At 34.3% G+C, this 19,162-nt stretch overlaps 2 protein-coding genes across 2 annotated transcripts; one reads left to right on the forward strand and one right to left on the reverse strand.

Moving 5' to 3' along the window:
• Positions 1-9,738: 9,738 nt before the first annotated feature.
• Positions 9,739-10,923, reverse strand: LOC114404906 (protein MAIN-LIKE 1-like). Its single transcript, XM_028367633.1, has 3 exons — positions 10,753-10,923; positions 10,002-10,586; positions 9,739-9,918 (listed from the first exon to the last, which is right to left on the reverse strand). The coding sequence occupies exons 1-3, from the start codon at positions 10,921-10,923 to the stop codon at positions 9,739-9,741; spliced, it is 936 nt and encodes a 311-aa protein (XP_028223434.1).
• A 6,001-nt stretch (positions 10,924-16,924) lies between these two features.
• On the forward strand, positions 16,925-19,044 carry LOC114406123. The gene is made up of 2 exons (XM_028368706.1): positions 16,925-17,992; positions 18,583-19,044. The coding sequence occupies exons 1-2, from the start codon at positions 17,020-17,022 to the stop codon at positions 18,900-18,902; spliced, it is 1,293 nt and encodes a 430-aa protein (XP_028224507.1). The 5' UTR covers positions 16,925-17,019; the 3' UTR covers positions 18,903-19,044.
• Positions 19,045-19,162: the final 118 nt, after the last annotated feature.

The following is a 19,162-nucleotide window of genomic DNA, read 5'->3' on the forward strand; positions in this document are numbered from 1 at the left end:
ATGCTATGACTGTGAATTACCTAATTCAGCAGTATTTGACTTATGATAGGCTTTCTCCCTTTTATAAAGCTTTCATAAATCAAGTATCTGAGGAGTATGAACCTCAGTTCTATCATCAAGCAATGAAGTTTCCACAATGGAGGAAAGCAATGCAAGAAGAAATTGAAGCTCTTGAAGCTAACGGTACATGGTCTGTGGTTGCTTTACCTACTGATAAGCAAGCCATAGGTTGTAAATGGATCTATAAAGTCAAATATAAGGCTGATGGGACAGTTGAGAGATACAAAGCTTGATTGGTGGCAAGAGGGTTCACACAAAGAGCAAGGATAGACTTTCTGGACACTTTCAGTCTAGTGGCAAAACTCACAACAGTAAAAGTCCTTTTATCCATTGCTTCTGTTCAAGGTTGGTCTCTTTTGCAACTAGATATTAATAATGCTTTTTTAAATGGAGATTTATTTGAAGAAGTATATATGTCACTATCTCTGGCATATGCTAAGTCACAGTCTAATCATGTATGCAAGTTACACAAGTCCTTGTATGGCTTAAGGCAAGCATCAAGGAAATGGTTTTGCAAATTCTCTACTGCTTTGAAAACCATGGGTTTTCAACAATCTACTAGTGACTACTCTCTATTCAGTAAAGGGACAGGATCAACAATGGTCATTCTACTTGTATATGTAGATGACATAATTCTGGCAGGGCCAAGTCACAAGCATTTACTTGAGGTTCAAGCTCACTTATCTCAAACTTTTAAGCTCAAGGTGCTTGGAGATATGAAGTATTTCCTGGGTTTAGAAATAGCTAAGTCTTCAAAGGACATATTGCTAACACAAAGAAAGTATACTCTTCAATTGTTAGAAGACACGGGTTACTTAGCTTGCAAGCCACAATCTCTTCCTGTGGATCCTAATTGCAAGCTGAACTCAGTTGATGGTGAACCTCTATCTGATGTGATCCTTTATCAAAGATTAATTGATAGGCTCATGTATTTGACAATATCTAGGCCTGATATCATGTATGTTGTTCACAAACTCAGTCAATTCATGTCCTAACCAAGGACTCCTCACTTACATGTTGTTCATCATGTCATCCAGTATCTTAAAGGGACTCCTGGCCAAGGAATTTTCTTTTCTACAGCTAGCTCATTATGACTCACAGCTTTCTCAGATGCAGATTGGGGGGGGGGGGGTTGTTTGAAAACTAGAAGATCAACCATAGGCTACATGGTCTTTCTTGACAATTCATTAATCTCTTGGAAGTCTAAAAAGAAGGAAACAGTAGCCAGATGTTCTACAGAAGTAGAATATAAAGCCTTAGCCACTTTGGCTTAAGCAATTGTTTAAAGTATTTGGAATTGCAGTTCCATCAGTAATGGTGTATTCTGATAATGTCTCTACTATTGCCCTAGCAACTAATCCAACATCACATGAAAGGTCCAAACATGTGAACATTGATGTACATTTTATCAGGGAACATGTTACATCAGGTTTCCTTCTGTTGAATCATGTTTCATCGAGCAAACAATTGGCTGATTGCCTTACCAAACTAGTTTTAGCTTCAAGGTTTAAGGAACATATGTCCAAGTTGGGAATTCTCAATGTTTACCTCCCAACTTGAGGGGGACTATTACAATATATGTATCAATATTGTTTTAATTAGTTAGTTTTGACAGTTGTATTCTGTTTCTATTTTGTATATATAGCTTGATCGTCATAATGAGAATCATATTTTTCTTTTCTCTCACATCACAGACTTAATATTGTCAAAAAAATGTGATAGATCTTTTTAAATTTTATTAAAATTATGTTATTTGTTTGATATAATAAAATATTATTTTTAATGAAATTATGTATCTATATTTTTTTATGTTAGATATGTTTAAATTTTATAAATAATGGCCTTATTTTATTATTTCCCTTTCTTCTCATAAATGTTAATTAAGACTGACCCTGATTATCACCCAGCCTTGCTGAAAGCTCCACCCAAAAAAACATTGTAGTTGTGCTACTCCGAACGTTAAGGATCATTTACCTTTATGTAAGATCTCTAAGGGATTTTTTCAACTTTTTTTTTAGTAAACTATCACTATGGTTTTTGAAAGTGGCTAACATTGTCACACCGGCCTCTAAAACTAAAGAAATATAAGATACATCTTTGAAATATATATTAAATAAGTCCATAAATTTAATTATTTGTTCCTATTTTAGTCTTTAAGTATTTCCTTGATTAGTCCTAAAAATAAGTGTCGTCCTAAATTGTTTTATACAAATCAATTAAGAAAAATTCATAAATAGATAAAAAAGAATAATAATTTTATAAAAATAGCCTTAATATTATTACATTATTGAAAAACTAAAATAATACTTATTATTGGTATTAATGAAAAATAAGTAATATTACATTGAAAAGCCAAATTAACCAATACTTATTGATGACTAGTATTATATTAAATGTTTTAAACCCCTAAATATAACTACTAGCCTCCCACCAAAAGAAAATATAGTGTATTGTTTTGTATACACTTTCATTTAGTTTCTATATATTTTTATTAGTATATGTTATTATCGATAGATAATAAAATAAAATTAAAATTTATATAAAAATACCATATAAACATATTAATCTGGGTTATTTTTACATTTATCAATCATTTTAATAGATATTTTTATCAAACACTTACAATTTAATAAAATTTTGAAAATATACAAATAAATTTCATATTTTTAAAAAAAATATATGTAATAAATAGATTTCTAGAATTATGATTCTGAAAATATTCAAATACACTTTGTGAAATTTAAATCTAAAATATAAAAATATATTAAATCTTGAGAATAAGCATTCATTAGGGGTATTTTTTAGACAAAAAAAAGAGAAAAATATAATATAAGCGATGTGTTTAATTAGAAAAATTAGTGGTGCACAAAGTAATTTGCTATATTCTTACAAGTTAAATATTTTGGACCTACCAATATAACCCTTTATGTCATGGGAGTTGCTACGTGCACCCAGCAATATTGCTGGGGCACCCAACAAACAGTGAATGGACAATTTTGCCCTTCTACGAAGGCTGTTTCAGGAAGAGCCTTCTTCTGGAAAAATTTCCGAAAGACGTCACTCTGAAAAACTTCCGGAAGAACCTTCTTCCGGAAAAAGAAGGTGGGATTCCGGAAGAACTTCGGAATACGTTCCGGAAGGACGTGTTCCAGAATTTTCCCGGAAGAAGGGTCTTTCGAAAGACCACCTTCTTCTTCTGGAAGTTATTTTGTTTGCTTTTTTTAAAATGTTGTAATTTTCTAATTATTTAATTTTAATAAATAAATTACGTTATAAAATAAATAATATTATTATACATAAATTATTAGTGAACATAATTATGACTAATATTTGTAATTCCTTTTTTACGCGCATGTAAATGTAAATAATAATTTGTGCGACAATTTACTATAATTTAAATCATAAAAATTAATTAATTCGTATATTTTATAAAAAATATAAAATATTTATTACGATAACATTTAATTTGTATTACAAAACTTAATATATAATAAAAAAATAATTATAATTTTATAAAACGTGAAGTAAAAATAAATTTCATTTTATAATAATAACTAAAAATAAAATAATATTTAATGCATATGTAATGATGATATTGCCCCTGGTTGTTTTCTTTAAAGTTACTGTGCTGCTTTTTCGTTTTACACCCTTCCATTTCACCTTCATCCCGTCTTCTTGCTATTGCTATCCTTTTCCGTAAAAAGCTTTGAAGATTTGGTGGTCCCGTGAAGTAGTTGTTCCGTATTTGAAGATTTGGTGGTCCTGTGAAGCAGTTGTTCCATATTTGAAGTTGTGTTAGTCGTTGTTGTTCCTATTTTGTCGGAGGTACGCATTTATCGGTTTTTTTTTTTTTTTTGCATTTTCTGGGTAGTTGTTTAGAGAAGATGAACAGTAAAAAGCTATTCCCGAAAGAACTTTTAACTACAGGAGGAAGTAGTTCCGGAATGAGAATGTTGAATTTCTTGAAGTACTTCTTCCGAAAGTTACTATGCTCAATTCCAGAAGAAGTGGTTCCGGAAGTGTCTTCCGGAACCACTTCTTCCGGAATTGGACATAGTAACTTCCGGAAGAAGTTGTTCCAGAATTGATCATAGTAACTTCCGGAAGAACTTCTTCTAGAATGTTAGTTTATTAACAAATTTTTTTAATTCTTTTAATATATATATATATATATATATGAATATTATCATTTATAATATCTGTATTTTCAATTGTGGATAATTGGTTTAATTAGGTATAATGATTTTGGTATAATATTAAATGATTTAGGTAACATAATTGTATTTTGTTGTAGTAGAAAAATGTTTTATTAGTTGTTTATTATAGTGTTAAGTTTAGTTTAAGTAAATAATTTTGTTATAAATTTAGAATGTATTTGTATTAGTCGTTAATATGTTTGTTAGTTAATATGTAGTCAATTTGTGGATGTGGTTATATGATGATTTGAATATACTTCTGTATGATGCATATGTCCTGTTAATATGTTTGTTAGTTAATATGTAGTAAATTTTTGGATGTGGTTATATGATAATTTGAATGTACTTGTGTATGATGCATATGTCCTTAAGATGGATGAAGATCAATGGACGTATGACTATGCGATGTCACAAGAAGTTCATATGGATTATGATTATGATAATGAAGAAGAATGTGGTGTGAATGAACCACATGTTGATTGTTCAAATGCTTTTAATACGTCTCAGGTAATCATGTTGATTAGTTTGAGTCATTTGGTTGAATTGATGTTTTGTATTAAAATTAATATGTTGGGGTTGCGTTGTAGGTATTTGGTACTCGAGACGATGTTTTGCAGTGGGCTCGAAGAGTTGCCCATGAAAATGGATTTGTTGTAGTGATTATGAGGTCTGACACATATATCGGTAGCAGAGGAAGAAGTTCATTTGTCTTAATTGGGTGTGAAAGGAGTGGTACGTACAAGTGTAGGAATAAATAATTCGTTAGAAAAGACACTGGGAGTAGGAAATGTGGTTGTCCCTTCAGGCTTCGTGGGAAACCAGTGCATGGAGGGGAATGTTGGATGGTGAAGTTGATATGTGGGATTCACAATCATGAATTGGCCAAGTCCTTAGTTGGACATCCATACACTGGGCGATTGACTAAGGATGAAAAGAAAATTATTGCTGATATGGCAAAGTAGATGGTGAAACCAAAAAAGATCTTGCTAACGTTGAAGGAACACAATGCCAACAGTTGCACCACGATAAAGCAAATTTACAATGCAAGAAGTGCATATCGTTCTTCAATAAGAGGAGCTGATACCGAAATGCAACATCTGATGAAGCTTCTCGAACGTGATCAATACATTCATTGGCATAGATTGAAGGATGAAGTTGTGGTGCGTGATCTGTTTTGGTGTCACCCAGATGCAGTAAAGTTATGCAATGCATGTCATCTGGTGTTTTTTATAGACAGTACCTACAAAACAAACAGGTACAGACTCCCACTACTTGACTTTGTTGGGGTGACACCAACGACGATGACATTCTCTGATGGGTTTGCATATCTGGAGGCTGAGCGTGTTAATAATATTGTATGGGCTTTGGAACGATTTCGAGGCCTATTTTTAAGAAACGATCGCCTCTCTGTTGTTATTGTCATTGACAAAGACCTAGCACTGATGAATGCAGTGAAAACTGTGTTCCCGGACTGTACAAATTTGTTGTGCAGGTTTCATATCGACAAGAATGTGAAGGCGAAGTCCAAATCTTTAATCGGTGAAAAAAATGTCTGGGACTATGTAATGGATAACTGGGGTACTTTGGTTGATTGTCCGTCCGAACACCAGTTTGCTGAGTCACTTCAGAAGTTTCAAATTGCTTGTTCGCCTTGGCCGATGTTCATTGACTATGTTAACGACACATGGATTATCCCCCACAAGGAAAAATTTATTACATCATGGACGAATAAGGTCATGCACCTAGGCAACACAACAACAAACAGGTATTAAGAACTAATTTTATTTGTTAGTAAGGATTATTAATAAATGGTATTTAATTGTTGTATATTTTTCATGTTTGTTGTGTATTTTAAATGTAGGGTTGAATCAGCTCATTGGGCTCCCAAAAGAGTACTACAAAATAGCCTTGGAGACCTATGTAGTGTTTGGGATGCCATGAACAACATGATCACGCTGCAACACGTTGAAATTAAAGCATCCTTTGAAACCAGTACGCATGTGGTTGGGCATGTATTTAAAAAAACCTTATACAAGAGGCTTCTTGGGATGGTTTCAAGGGACGCTTTAAATCAGATTGCTTCTGAGGTTGACCGTCTACGTTATCTCGACAACAATCCCTCTTCTTGTGGTTGTGTGATGAGAAGCACGCACGGTCTTCCTTGTGCATGTGAGCTTTCTAGGTATACTGCTGGCAACATCCCAGTGGAGTCAGTCCATATTTTCTAGAGGAGACTTTGCTTTTCAGACCAAGGGTTATGTGAGGCGGAAGTCAGCATCAAGGAAGAGATTGAGACCATATCTAAAAGGTTTGACAAACTTGATGTGTCTGGCAAAGTAACTCTGAAGAGTAAACTTCGAGAAATTGCATACCCTGATCAGAACTCTATGTCCCCTCCTCCGTCAAAGGTCAACACTAAAGGTGCATCGAAGAAACCGATGAAAAGAAGTCAAAGATCCACAAAGCGTGATCCGTCTTACTGGGAGTATGTTGATGCTTTTCATTCTGTTCAAAGTAGCAACTCTCCAGTCAAACGTAGTGCATCATGTTCTGAACCGCCTCAGCCAACAAGGATCATCCCGATGTTGGATCAATTTGCGCCATTCATTTAAGGTTTCATTCGTGACGTTGTGGATGTGAAAGCAGATGGTAACTGTGGATATCGGTCCATTTCCGCTTTATTAGGTATGGGGGAAGATTCGTGCCCGTTAGTGCGTAACAAATTGATTAAAGAATTTGGCAGGTGGTCGCATGAGTACATGAACCTCTTCGGTGGCACAGAGAGATTTGAACAATTAAAGTTGTCCCTACTTGTTGATGGGTTTTCAAAGGTATGTTTTTAGGTTAATTTTTATAATAACAAACTTTAAATTACTTACATGTATATGTTTGGTTGATTCAGGTTAGTGTGGACAAGTGGATGGATATAACGAAGATGGGATATGTGATTGCATCATGGTATAATGTAATCCTTGTATCGTTGTCCCGACAACAAAGCATGACATTTTTTCCTCTTAGAAGTCAACCACCACCTGATTCTTCTGGGCACCGCATGATATGTGTCAGTCACGTGTTTGGAAATCATTTTGTTCAGGTACATTGAATATAGTTAGTATAACAATTATGCAATGACTTCCCTGGTTCATTTGAGTCGGTCACCGCATGATATAATCTTTGTTCATGTACAACAGGTTTATTTGAAAGATCAGTGTCGCTTACCGGAGGGCGAGCCCTGGTGCAGCGGTAAAGTTGTGCCTTGGTGACTTGTTGGTCATGGGTTCGAATCCGGAAACAGCCTCTTTGCATATGCAAGGGTAAGGCTGCGTACAACATCCCTCCCCCATACCTTCGCATAGCGAAGAGCCTCTGGGCAATGGGGTACGAAGTTTTTCTTGATAGAACATTATGGCGGAAGTTGATCCATGTAGCCGACCCCACCTAGTGGGATAAGGCGTTGTTGTTGTTGTTGTTGTTGTTGTATCATTGTCGCTTACCGCCTCCAGCGTTGTTATGGTCAAACAATTGTTATTCTCAGGCAAAGCAGTGGACAACTCCATATATTAGTAGAATGCAGCAATACACAAGCTTGATGTCATTCAAAAGACACTATGTCGACCTAAATGAAGACTAAACATGCATTGTTTATGTAATTGTATTCATTATGCGATATAATTTGTTGTAAGCCATTAATAACCAATTAATATTATTAAGTACTCGTTTTGTTAAGCAAAAAAATTGTTGGTCCAACAAAAATCATTTACGCGTGTAGGATACATCATTGTCATAATTGACAACACATAATGACATGCATGCGTATTAAAGTTTGAGCGCGACACCACATTGACTAACTTGACTACACATTCTGAAGGAAACATAAACACGAAACATGTTCACGCGTGTCTATTTTTTTGTAAACAAAGAGAAGCAATCTGTCTGTGACAACCATGTATATATATAGCAGACACAACTAATAAATCACACATTATCTTGCTTTCACATAGTCTCCCAATTGATACACAAAGTATGAAATTTGTAGGAGAAACTAGCAGTCAGACGATTGTCAACTCAAGGTTGGCTTTCATTTATCCAAATGGATCGATTGTTCACAATGATACTGGGGTTTACTTCCAAACTTCGACTTCGGTGCCCATTTGAGTACCAAACAGCTGTGATTTTGTAAGTCTAAAAATCAGAATACACAATACCCTTCAGCTATCCGAGAAACAATTTTTGGATGAAATTCACTACCGGAAGCCATTCACCCATACAGGTAACCAAATTCGCTTTCAGTGTATGAAATTGATAAATGATGACGATGTCAACACAATGTTAATGTGTAATGATCAATTTTCTTGTGTTGGTCCGATTGAGTTATTATGCACTGTTGGAAGAACAACAGATGGAATAATAAACTTACTTCAACGCACTATGCCCTGTACTCATGACGCGATCCTGTATTACAACGGGAAATGGAACATGCCACCACAGAACAAATTTGTTGGATGCGCGTTCACATGAAAAAATCCTAAGAAATTTCAAATTCCTTCAACATGTACCATTGATGAAATGAAGGATTTAATAAAGCAAGCTGCACCTAAAGGGATTCCCCCTCTTGGAATTCACGAATCACAAACGGTAAGACGATTGTTTTTCCGCCAACCAGGTCGCTTTGAGTATTCAGATACACTTATAAAATATGAAATTAATGAGTTGAAGACCAACGAAGAAATGCTGAAGGTGTTAGTACAATCTAATTACTTGAAAAAATATGGACCAATAGAAATTTTAGCTGTCTTTACTAAATATGTTGTGAAATTCGAAGACGAGGTCACTGCGACATCGCTAAACAACTGAATCCAATGTTTATTTTTTTTCTTTTTCGTTGATGTAACCTTTATCTGTTTACGGTGTGTTTAAATCCCATAATAAAGTTCAATGTGTTATTTCAATGGTCCAAAGATAATTTATTTTAATTGTTTGACCTTTAAACCTTACGTATACTTAGAAGGGTCTGATTCCTATTTTTTTGGATTTTTTGCCTCTTTTTTTAGGTGTTATTTGATGGAAGCAGGGAACGACAATAATTTTTTTGGGTTCTTTGACGTCCAAACATGACAAATAGTGCCCTTCCAATGTCTTATGCCACTCGCACACCCACGAAAAAAACCCCAAACATGGGTACTTAAACATAAAAAAATGATCTGATTCCTATTTTTTTGGATTTTCTGTCTATTTTCTAAAAAAAATTATTTTTAAGGTAATTCTTACGAACGAAACTCATGATTTTAGCTTCACTTTTAAAAAAAAAAAAATTAAAACAGTCCAAAACTTCGCTTAAGGACCAGGATCGGAATCAGAATCGATACGTCAGTTAATATCATAAAATAATAAACTGTGCAAAACAAGTCAACTATATTAAACTAAAAAGTGTAACAAATACAAAAAATCATGTCAACTACAAAACAAAAAAGAAACACAATAATCAATGCTCTGTGCGCCGTCCCTGTCGAGCCCTGACACTTCCATCTGCACTGGCACACCCTCTGGCGATCGTCAGGTAATCCTGCATAATATCATATAACTTTGTGCCTACAGTGACCATCCTAAGGTTGAGCACACGCTCCAATCTCTGTGCGATCGCCTCATAGCCGTCGTAATCATCCTGTGACAGTCATTAAAAACATTTATTATAAAATTTAAAATAAATAAAAACTCATCAAACATTAAACGTGCAAATAATGTTACCACTGCATGTGGAGGGGGGTCAAATGCCACTGGAACCTGGGGGCTGGGCGGCTGCATGTACTCCTCAGGGTCTACGGCAGGTGCATCTCTGGGCTGGTCACCTGCCTGGGTCGGTATCATGAATGGGTGAGATATCCGGAAAAACCACTCCATGTAATCCGCAGATACCTGCCCAGGCACTAGACAAAGCTCACCCACAACTAGTACGTGGTCCGCGAAATGCATCCACCTGTCATCTATATCATCATGTGACAATCGAGCACTAACAGGTGGCGAAGAGATGCTCTGAATGTAACCAAACTGCCGTAGCACCCTCTCCAGTCGAGCTGTGACCACCATAGGACCCCATCTCAGCTGACCCTGGAATGATGAAATCAGCTCAAAGGCCCTAACCCCCCGATGCTCAGTGTAAGGCAACCAGGACACATCTGTGACGGTCAAAGCATCACAACATGCCCTGTACAGTGCTCCTGTGATTCCCTTCATATGAGCCTTCGACGTCAGCCACCGGGAAGCACGTGGGGACGTCTCCTGGTATGCATCATCTGTGACGCACTGATGCACACTAGGAAAGTGCTCATAGATCTAGCACTACAAAAAAAATAAGGTTAACATAACATAAAAACATGTTTAAATCATAATCGAACGTAACATTTAAAAACACAAAATTTACCTGTAATAGAGTCAGGTACCCCGCAATTTGTCATGTAGTGGTCCTAGAAGCCTCATCTAACTGGTCATACATATGAACCAGTGCGGCAACTCCCCAAGCATAACCACCACTCTGACCCAGGTCGCGAAAAGCGTCTAGGTGCACCACGTGAACATATGTTGCACTCTTATTAGCAAAAATGGTGCAATCGACCAGGTGCAACAGATAAGCACAAGCTGCTACAATCCATCGTCGGGCCTGACATCTCATCTCATAGATGTCTCAAACCCATCCCAGCCGTACGTATGCCCCACGTGATCGTTTTGTCTCGGCTCTAGCCTCCTCAGCAGACACCTCAAGCAACTCGGTCAACAAAAATATCGCCTTCTCCGCAGTAAGAGCATGAAAGTTGTGCAACGCGCCAGTGATAGGCAAATAGAGGAGTGACGACACATCATCCAATGTGATCGTCAACTCTCCTACCGGAAGGTGAAAGGTGCTGGTCTCGCTGTGCCACCTCTCCACAAATGCGGATATAAGTCCAGGATCGCCAGTAACAACTGAACACCCGATCCGTGGACTTAATCCTGTGGCACCAACCAGTCCTTCAATCTCAGGCACTGGCCTCCCAATCAATGTCACCTTCTTCCCATGTGACACCAACTTCAACTCAGGACGTTCCTGATTTGAAGTACAAATTATACAATTATAAAAAAAAATTAATGACAAACAAATCAACAATGACAAATAATTAACAAATTAAAATACATGTCCACTCCAAACGGCGTGTGCAACATGGTCCGCAAATGATGTCAGCACTGATAGGTCACGTGGACCACCTAGGAATCCTTCAGCATCATCAGCATGTGACCCCTCAACACCATCATCACCCTGTACGTCCCCCGTCATCTTAGGTGCATCCTCAGTCATGTCAGGAACATCCTGAGTCATCTGATGAACCCGTTGCCTACGGGCTGATGCAGTAGGCCTATGCCTCTCGGGAACATCAACTGCATCATGATCATTCTGTCTATCTTTGCCTATAACTCTACCTATAACACGACCTAAACCTCGTGTTCTAGCCATGATCCGCAAATCATGTGGAACACGTATTTTGTTCGGTCAAAACATACACAACTTTCTTTATAAAAATAAAACAAGTTTATTTATAAAAAAAATAAGACTAATTTAAATAAAATTATTTGAAAACACACACAACATAATTTTAAAAAAAAAACCAACTTCATTTATAAAAAAACACAACTAATGTAAAAATAATTAATTAGTAAACATCCACAACTTAATTTTAAAAAAAAATAAACAACTTCATTTATAAAAAAAAAACACAACTAATGTAAAAATAATTAATTAGTAAACATCCGCAACTTAATTTTAAAAAAAATAAACAACTTCATTTATAAAAAAAACACAAGTAATGTAAAAATAATTAATTAGTAAACATCCACAACTTAATTTAAAAAAAAAATAAACAACTTCATTTATAAAAAAAACACAACTAATGTAAAAATAATTAATTAGTAAACATCCACAACTTAATTTTAAAAAAAATAAACAACTTCATTTATAAAAAAAGACAACTAATGTAAAAATAATTAATTAGTAAACATCCACAACTTAATTTAAAAAAAAATAAACAACTTCATTTATAAAAAAAACACAACTAATGTAAAAATAATTAATTAGTAAACATCCACAACTTAATTTTAAAAAAATAAACAACTTCATTTATAAAAAAAAAGACAACTAATGTAAAAATAATTAATTAGTAAACATCCACAACTTAATTTTTAAAAAAATAAACAACTTCATTTATAAAAAAAACACAACTAATGTAAAAATAATTAATTAGTAAACATCCACAAATTAATTTATAAAAAAAAAACAACTTCATTTATAATAAAATAAACAACTTTATTTATAAACAAAAAAAACACAACTAATTTAAAAATATATAATTAGTAAACATACACAATTAAAATTATATATAAAAATAAAATAAAAATGGGAAAAAAATTTCAAAACATACACAACTTAATTTATATCATTTATAAAAAAAATAGTATTTAAAAAAAATTCAAAACACACACAACTTTATTTATAAAAATAAACAACTTCATTTATAAACGAAAAACATAACTAATTTAAAATTAAATAATTAGTAAAATACTCAACTAAAATCATATAAAAAATAAACAAAACCAATTAACAAAAATTTCAAAACATACACAACTTAATTTATACAAATAACCAACTTTATTTATAAATAAAATACACTAATTAAAAAATAAACAATAAAAAAAAACACACACAACTTAATTTATAACAATAAACAAGTTCATTTATAAACAAAAACACAAATAATTTAAAAATAAATATTTAGTAAACATACACAATTTAAATTATAAAAAAAAACCACTTCATTTGTCATGAAAAAGCCAAACCTCATTTTTTTTTATAAAATTTCAAAAACATACACCTACTTAATTCATAAAAATAAAATAATCAATCATTTAAAAAAAATACAAAACAATATTTTAAAAAAATAAAACTTCCGGAAGAAGTAGTTCTTCCGGAAACTTTCCGAAAAAAGTTGCTCTTCCGAAAAGTTCTTCCGGAATATTCAAAGGGGATCTGGAAGAACCCTTCTTCCGGAAACTTTCCGAAAGAACTACTTCTTCCGGGAAGTTTCCGGAAGAAGGTGCTCCGGAATATTTTCGAAAGAAGTGTTCTTCCGGATGACCTTTGGTTACTTTCGGAAGAACCCTTCTTCCGGAAATTTTCCGGAACACTTTCTTCCGGAAGTTCCGGAAGAAGCCTTCGCAGGTCTTCCTGAAGACGCCACCGTAATCACTCCTTTCCCCATTTTTTTTCGGCGTCTTCTATCCTAAGATTCCACTATCATACCCTAAATACTACAACTATACTGCATAATAAAAGCAATGTCAAGTTAGGGACACCTACCTCGAAGGATTTGCGTCTGAAGAAGAAAACAAGCAGTCGGGCTCGCAGAGAAGAAGAAAACAAGCAGCGAGAGAGTGAGAGGTTCCGGAAGAGGAGGAAAGCTTTTTTAAATTTTTAAATGAAGGGCAAAATGGCCCATTCAATAAATTGCTGGGTGCACCAGCAATATTGCTGGGTGCACCTAGCATGTCCCTTATGTGATGTTTGTCTTTCAGTAGCTTCATTTTGGAAAAGTATATCACTTTTTTAAAGCCCTCCTCAATACGAATACCCTTCTTTGAGTTTACGTTGGCCCATGAAAAAATGGTTGAAAATCTTTTGTAAAGATTTAGAATAATATTGCTTGGTAATTTAAAAGTAAACATCTTTTGTAAAAGGAAACATTACAATAAATTTGAAGAATGTAAATATAAAAGGTTTATTTACAGTCTTCAAATTTTCAGAAAACTTATTGTGAAAAAAAAAAAATAACTTCCAGAAAGGGAGATTTTCCCGTTTTAAGAATAGTGCCAAGATATTATACCATTTCATTAGACATAGGGCTATAAAGTGACCAGCTGGTATCCTCTAATTCAGTGCTGAAACAGTTGCTAGAAAATGATGTTATAATGACACAGTTTATACATGATAAAATATACAAAAAGCTTAAAGATTCGGTGTAAAAAGGTAGAAAAAAAAAAGAAGAGATTCGGTGTAAAATGGTTTTCAGCGCTTGTGCATTAGGTGCAAAGACAATTAAAATGATAAAACAGTCATCTCTATAACTTAGTGCAGCGATGGAACATTGTCCACTAGAAATGAAAAGGAGGTCACTTATTTAGTTTGAAAGCTATGCAAAAGGAGAGAATGGGAAAAGAAAGAGAACTCTCTTGAGATAAGGAATGTAATTCCATTATGATTCAATAATATGAACAATAAAAGTAACTAATCAATTATATATTTGTAGACAAAGAGATGTATATGGAAGCTACACGCACAGCTAATGATATTCAAATAACAGAATAACACTAACACAACTAACTGTAGCTAAATTGCTAACTACTCGAACTGTGTGAGCTAGTACACAACTGGTGATATTTTTATTCCTATGCTATAATTTTTCAATCATATTCAAGGAGATCTAGCTTAGTTGATTGAATAAGGCATGTGACTGTTGTAAATTTCTGAAACTATCTGATACTATATTCAATTCGGACAGATAAAAAAAATTTCAAGCATATCCAACATATATGAAAGCGTAAGGTCAAAATGGATCCTTTGTCTTAGCCTTGTGGTTGTGTCGTTAAGTAATTCAACTTTCCCTGAGTTTGCTATTAACCAAATTTTTTGGGGGGGGGGGGTAAAACTAAAAGAAATACAATGAGATCAAACCCAAAATGAAATAATCGTCGAAGAGTGTGAGTATCTCAAGTAAAGGATTATTCCAGTGTATCATAGGCTGATTTGAGATTGATTATGACCACAAAAACTCATTTTGTCCCCTATTTTATTTATTGAGTGAAGAATTAAAGATGGGTACTTTTGTTATGCCCAAAGCATTTTTGGAAAAGTATAAAAATACCACTGAAACAAAGTCTCAAACTTTTTTAATAATAATAGAAACAACCCAAAAGAGGCTAATTACTCTAAATTATTCAATAGAGGTGGGTGAGTCAACATTAGTAACCAGAGTCACATGATTCTGATTAGCACATTGAGGACCTACATCACCCCCAAAAGTGGACTTCCTTTTGGGAAGATTAAGATCCAAGATTTCACAACTTGCAACAGGAAAGTTGGAAACATTCTCAAAGCCTTGGTGTCTCCACATTTTTAAATAGAGCATTGCTATATGTTACGAAAAAAAATCCTACAATTGCACGAACCTAATCATGGACGGATATCATTTTTTTTTTAACTTTTATTGATTACAAAATTAAAAACTATATGTAAGGTGAGATTTGCAGAAATTATGTTTTACGAAATTTCATTCATAACAACAACATTTCTCTTTTAAATATTGCAAAATACATTTTAGGCTTCCAATTTATAAGGGCCCATCATAAATAGGCTTTGCCATAACAAAACCAACACAAATTGGGCCAATTCACAATCCCCAAAACCCTAGAAAGGAGTCAGCAAAGTCGGTGCAATTCTTCATAGGAATAGTACTAACAAGATCCCCCGTTGTGGTGGACCACATTGCTATCTCTGACCTCAAAAGTCAGCAACTTCGGCAGCGTTTTGTTTTTAATTGGCACAACAACATTCACACGGTTTGGCAGACTTGGACTGCACCCACATGATGGCATTAGTAAAATACAAAATTCCTATGCCAGAATGCATAGACGTGAGTCAATGCTCTTTCGTCCAATATTCGTCTTTAATGTACCCTCTCGTACACCCTATCCCGGTAATAATATAGCATCCTAATCTCCTTTTTTTCAAGAGAATATAGCATCCTAATCTACCCAATGTACCTTTTTTCACCCACCCCCTTGTAATAATGGTATATTATAATAGACCCTTTTTATGCACATTCACACTAAGATTAGAAAGGTAAATTGTTTTTGGAGTTTGCAAATCCTTTAGTATTCAATTTTGTTCTATCATTAAAACCATATTAAGCCAAATAAATGCTAGCAACATAGTACAGTACTTATTTAATATCACAAATTATTGCATGGTCTAGAGTTATTGTTGTTTATGACCACTTAGTACTTATTAGTAATAAATTACACATAAATGAGTATTAGTAACTTTTTCTTTTTTATAAATTAAAATTTTTAGTTGTGTATCATGTAAATATGAATATCTATAATAATTTTTGTTCTGATATATTTTTGTAAGCATTTTCTATTAACTTAAATTTATCAAAAAAACTCAAACCTTTATGCAAGTCTTACTTCTTATTCAATAAATTTTACTTATAATATTATAAATTTTAACCAACAATATTCTAATACTATACAATATATTAGAAAAAAAATGTGTCACTAACATTTTTCTATTATTTAAGATTATAAAAGTAAATTATTCAACTTAATTCGAGTCTAAAGCACACATTTACATTCAGCATTTAAAAGAAGAATTTTACCATATACTAACAACACCACTCTATCATAATTACCTCCTAGTGGATATTTATGATTTGGTTCCAAAAAAAAGTGATTAAACCCATTTTCTTTAATTGTTAAGTAGTAAAGCCGACTTTAAAGACTAAAAATAGTTACCCCTTTTAATTCCCCAAAGAAACTTCTCCCCCACGTTCCCACTCTTGCAACCTACTACTATATCATTCTCTTTCTCTAGTTGTCAACCATTATTTACAATTCTCACCCTCTTTCCATATTACACTTTTCTCCATCCTTCAGTGGCAGTGTGTGCAAAAACTTCATATCATTCATGGCCAAGCCACAGAAACCACAACCAAAACCGGGGTGTTTCTCTTTCTCCAGCTTCCTACGTGTGCTTCTATGTGCTGGAAATGGAACTAGTCCACCAGTGCACCCTTATCACATCACAGAATCAGATGAATCAAAAAATGCACATTTCACCAAAGAAAAAATGGTGGTGAATGATAATGGTAATGATGATATTTCTGCCCCTGGAGTTGTGGCAAGGCTAATGGGTTTGGATTCACTTCCGAACCCCAAATGGGTGGTGAAATGTGGTAGTGGCAGCATCCCAGATTCTGTTCCTAGAAGCAGGTCAGTGAACTTTGTTGACTACTTGCTTGAGTTTGATGCTAGCCATGTTAGTAGCCATAGGAGGGTGAAGACTTCAACATCGTTCAGAGAGGTTCCTAGTTTGGTTCAGAACCAAAAGGGTAACAATGGTAATAATCTCTTTGTGTTTTGCATGGATGGTGATGGTAACATGAGGGAAGAGAAAGAGGGTAGAAATGAGATGAGGGAAGTGGAAGAGTTGAGGCAGAGGAAGAGGCAGGGGAGTAATAAGAACAAAGAGAGTGTGAGTGTGAAGAAAGAGAGAAATCAAGGGAAGAAGAACAAGAAGATTTCCAAGCTGAAGAATGAACCAAGGAGGGTACCTTCTTCTAAGAATGGTTCAAAGGGTCTAACTCGAAACCATCATGGGGAGGTTAAAGATTTGTCATCTGTGTCCTCAAACTCCTCTAAGTGTAGTAGTTCTTGTAGTAGTAGTAGAAAAAATGGTGTTAGTTCAAGATCAAGGTTCAACACTTCTTTGTCAAATGCACACAAGAAGGGGGTTGCGGAACCAAAATTCAGGAAGAACATGAGAAATCAGAATCCAGTGTTGAAGGAAGAAAGTGAATGCAGGTTGGAAAATCACAGTCCAGTTTCAGTTGTAGAGAGCAATGACTACTATCCTTTCCTTTATGGAACTGATTTTCAAGGTATGTTTTTTCAACTCAATCCCTTTTTATTGATTGGTTTTATTTGTTTTAAATATACTTGTTTGATAGTGGTTGAATTGAAATTGAATATTTGTTGCAATGCCATTTTCACTGCTTTGTTACCAAACTCTAGCTCCCTTGTGAAGGAGAAAGGATCCAAAACATAAAATGGGTTGTTTGGTCTGACTAAACAGTTTATTTATTTAGTTTTTTCTTTTATATAAAAAATGATAAAACTATCATCTTGGCTTCTACTTTACAAAAAGAACAAAATTTACATGTTGCTTCATGTGTTCAGTGTTCTTTTCTTGTCAAAATTAGAGTTTTACATCATTAATCTATGTTGACTTGAAAGTAAATTTTTATTATTCGAATTACCGAGATTAAAGTCTAATTTTAGTCGCCAAAAACATCTATAAAACTGCACCAAAGTTTTATCCCTTAAAAAATCAGATTGCATTTTGTTTAGATTTGTACAATAAACAGGTCCTTTAAGCTTCTAAAGTGGCAACATTATGCATTCTTCACCTGCTCTTGTAGCTTCTTTAATTTTAATTTTACCTACCTTAACATGTGATTTTTTATTGCAGATGGTCCAAGCTCCGTTGCTTCAAAGTCAAAAAAGTGGGGATCTCCATCACTTTTGTCATTGGGTGAAGAAGTTGAAGACAGTGCAAGTACTAATGAAGGTTATACCTTCATTGATGTCAACAAGGAAGCAGAGTATTACTCAGAATTGATGTTGAAGCTTCGTACTTTGACTGAACAGGATATAAGAGAATCAGATTGTACCTCAAAACGTGTACGCGAGACTGAAAACTTTGGGGATATTTGTTTGATGTTTGAGCATAAAATTTTCGACCATTTATTATATGAAGTTGTCAATGAAGTTTTAGAACTTTATTATTGAGAATTTTGTCATCTTGATGTGTAAAGTATCAATATATAGATGTAGGATATTACGTGATGATTTTGCAAATGAACTCTTCTGTTTGCTACATGATACATAAAACTAACTTCAAGTATTGAATGAAGGATGTTATTTTCCTCAATTTTTCCCGAAGATAAAAGAACACTACAAGAACAAAGACAATTCATGTTCTTTAGATTTTGTTAGGTTTGGTCTTGATGAATGATCTCATATTCTTTTTCTTGGTCATGTTTTCATAT

This window comes from Glycine soja, chromosome 3, assembly GCF_004193775.1.
Source record: "Glycine soja cultivar W05 chromosome 3, ASM419377v2, whole genome shotgun sequence".
Taxonomy (NCBI): Eukaryota; Viridiplantae; Streptophyta; class Magnoliopsida; order Fabales; family Fabaceae; genus Glycine; species Glycine soja.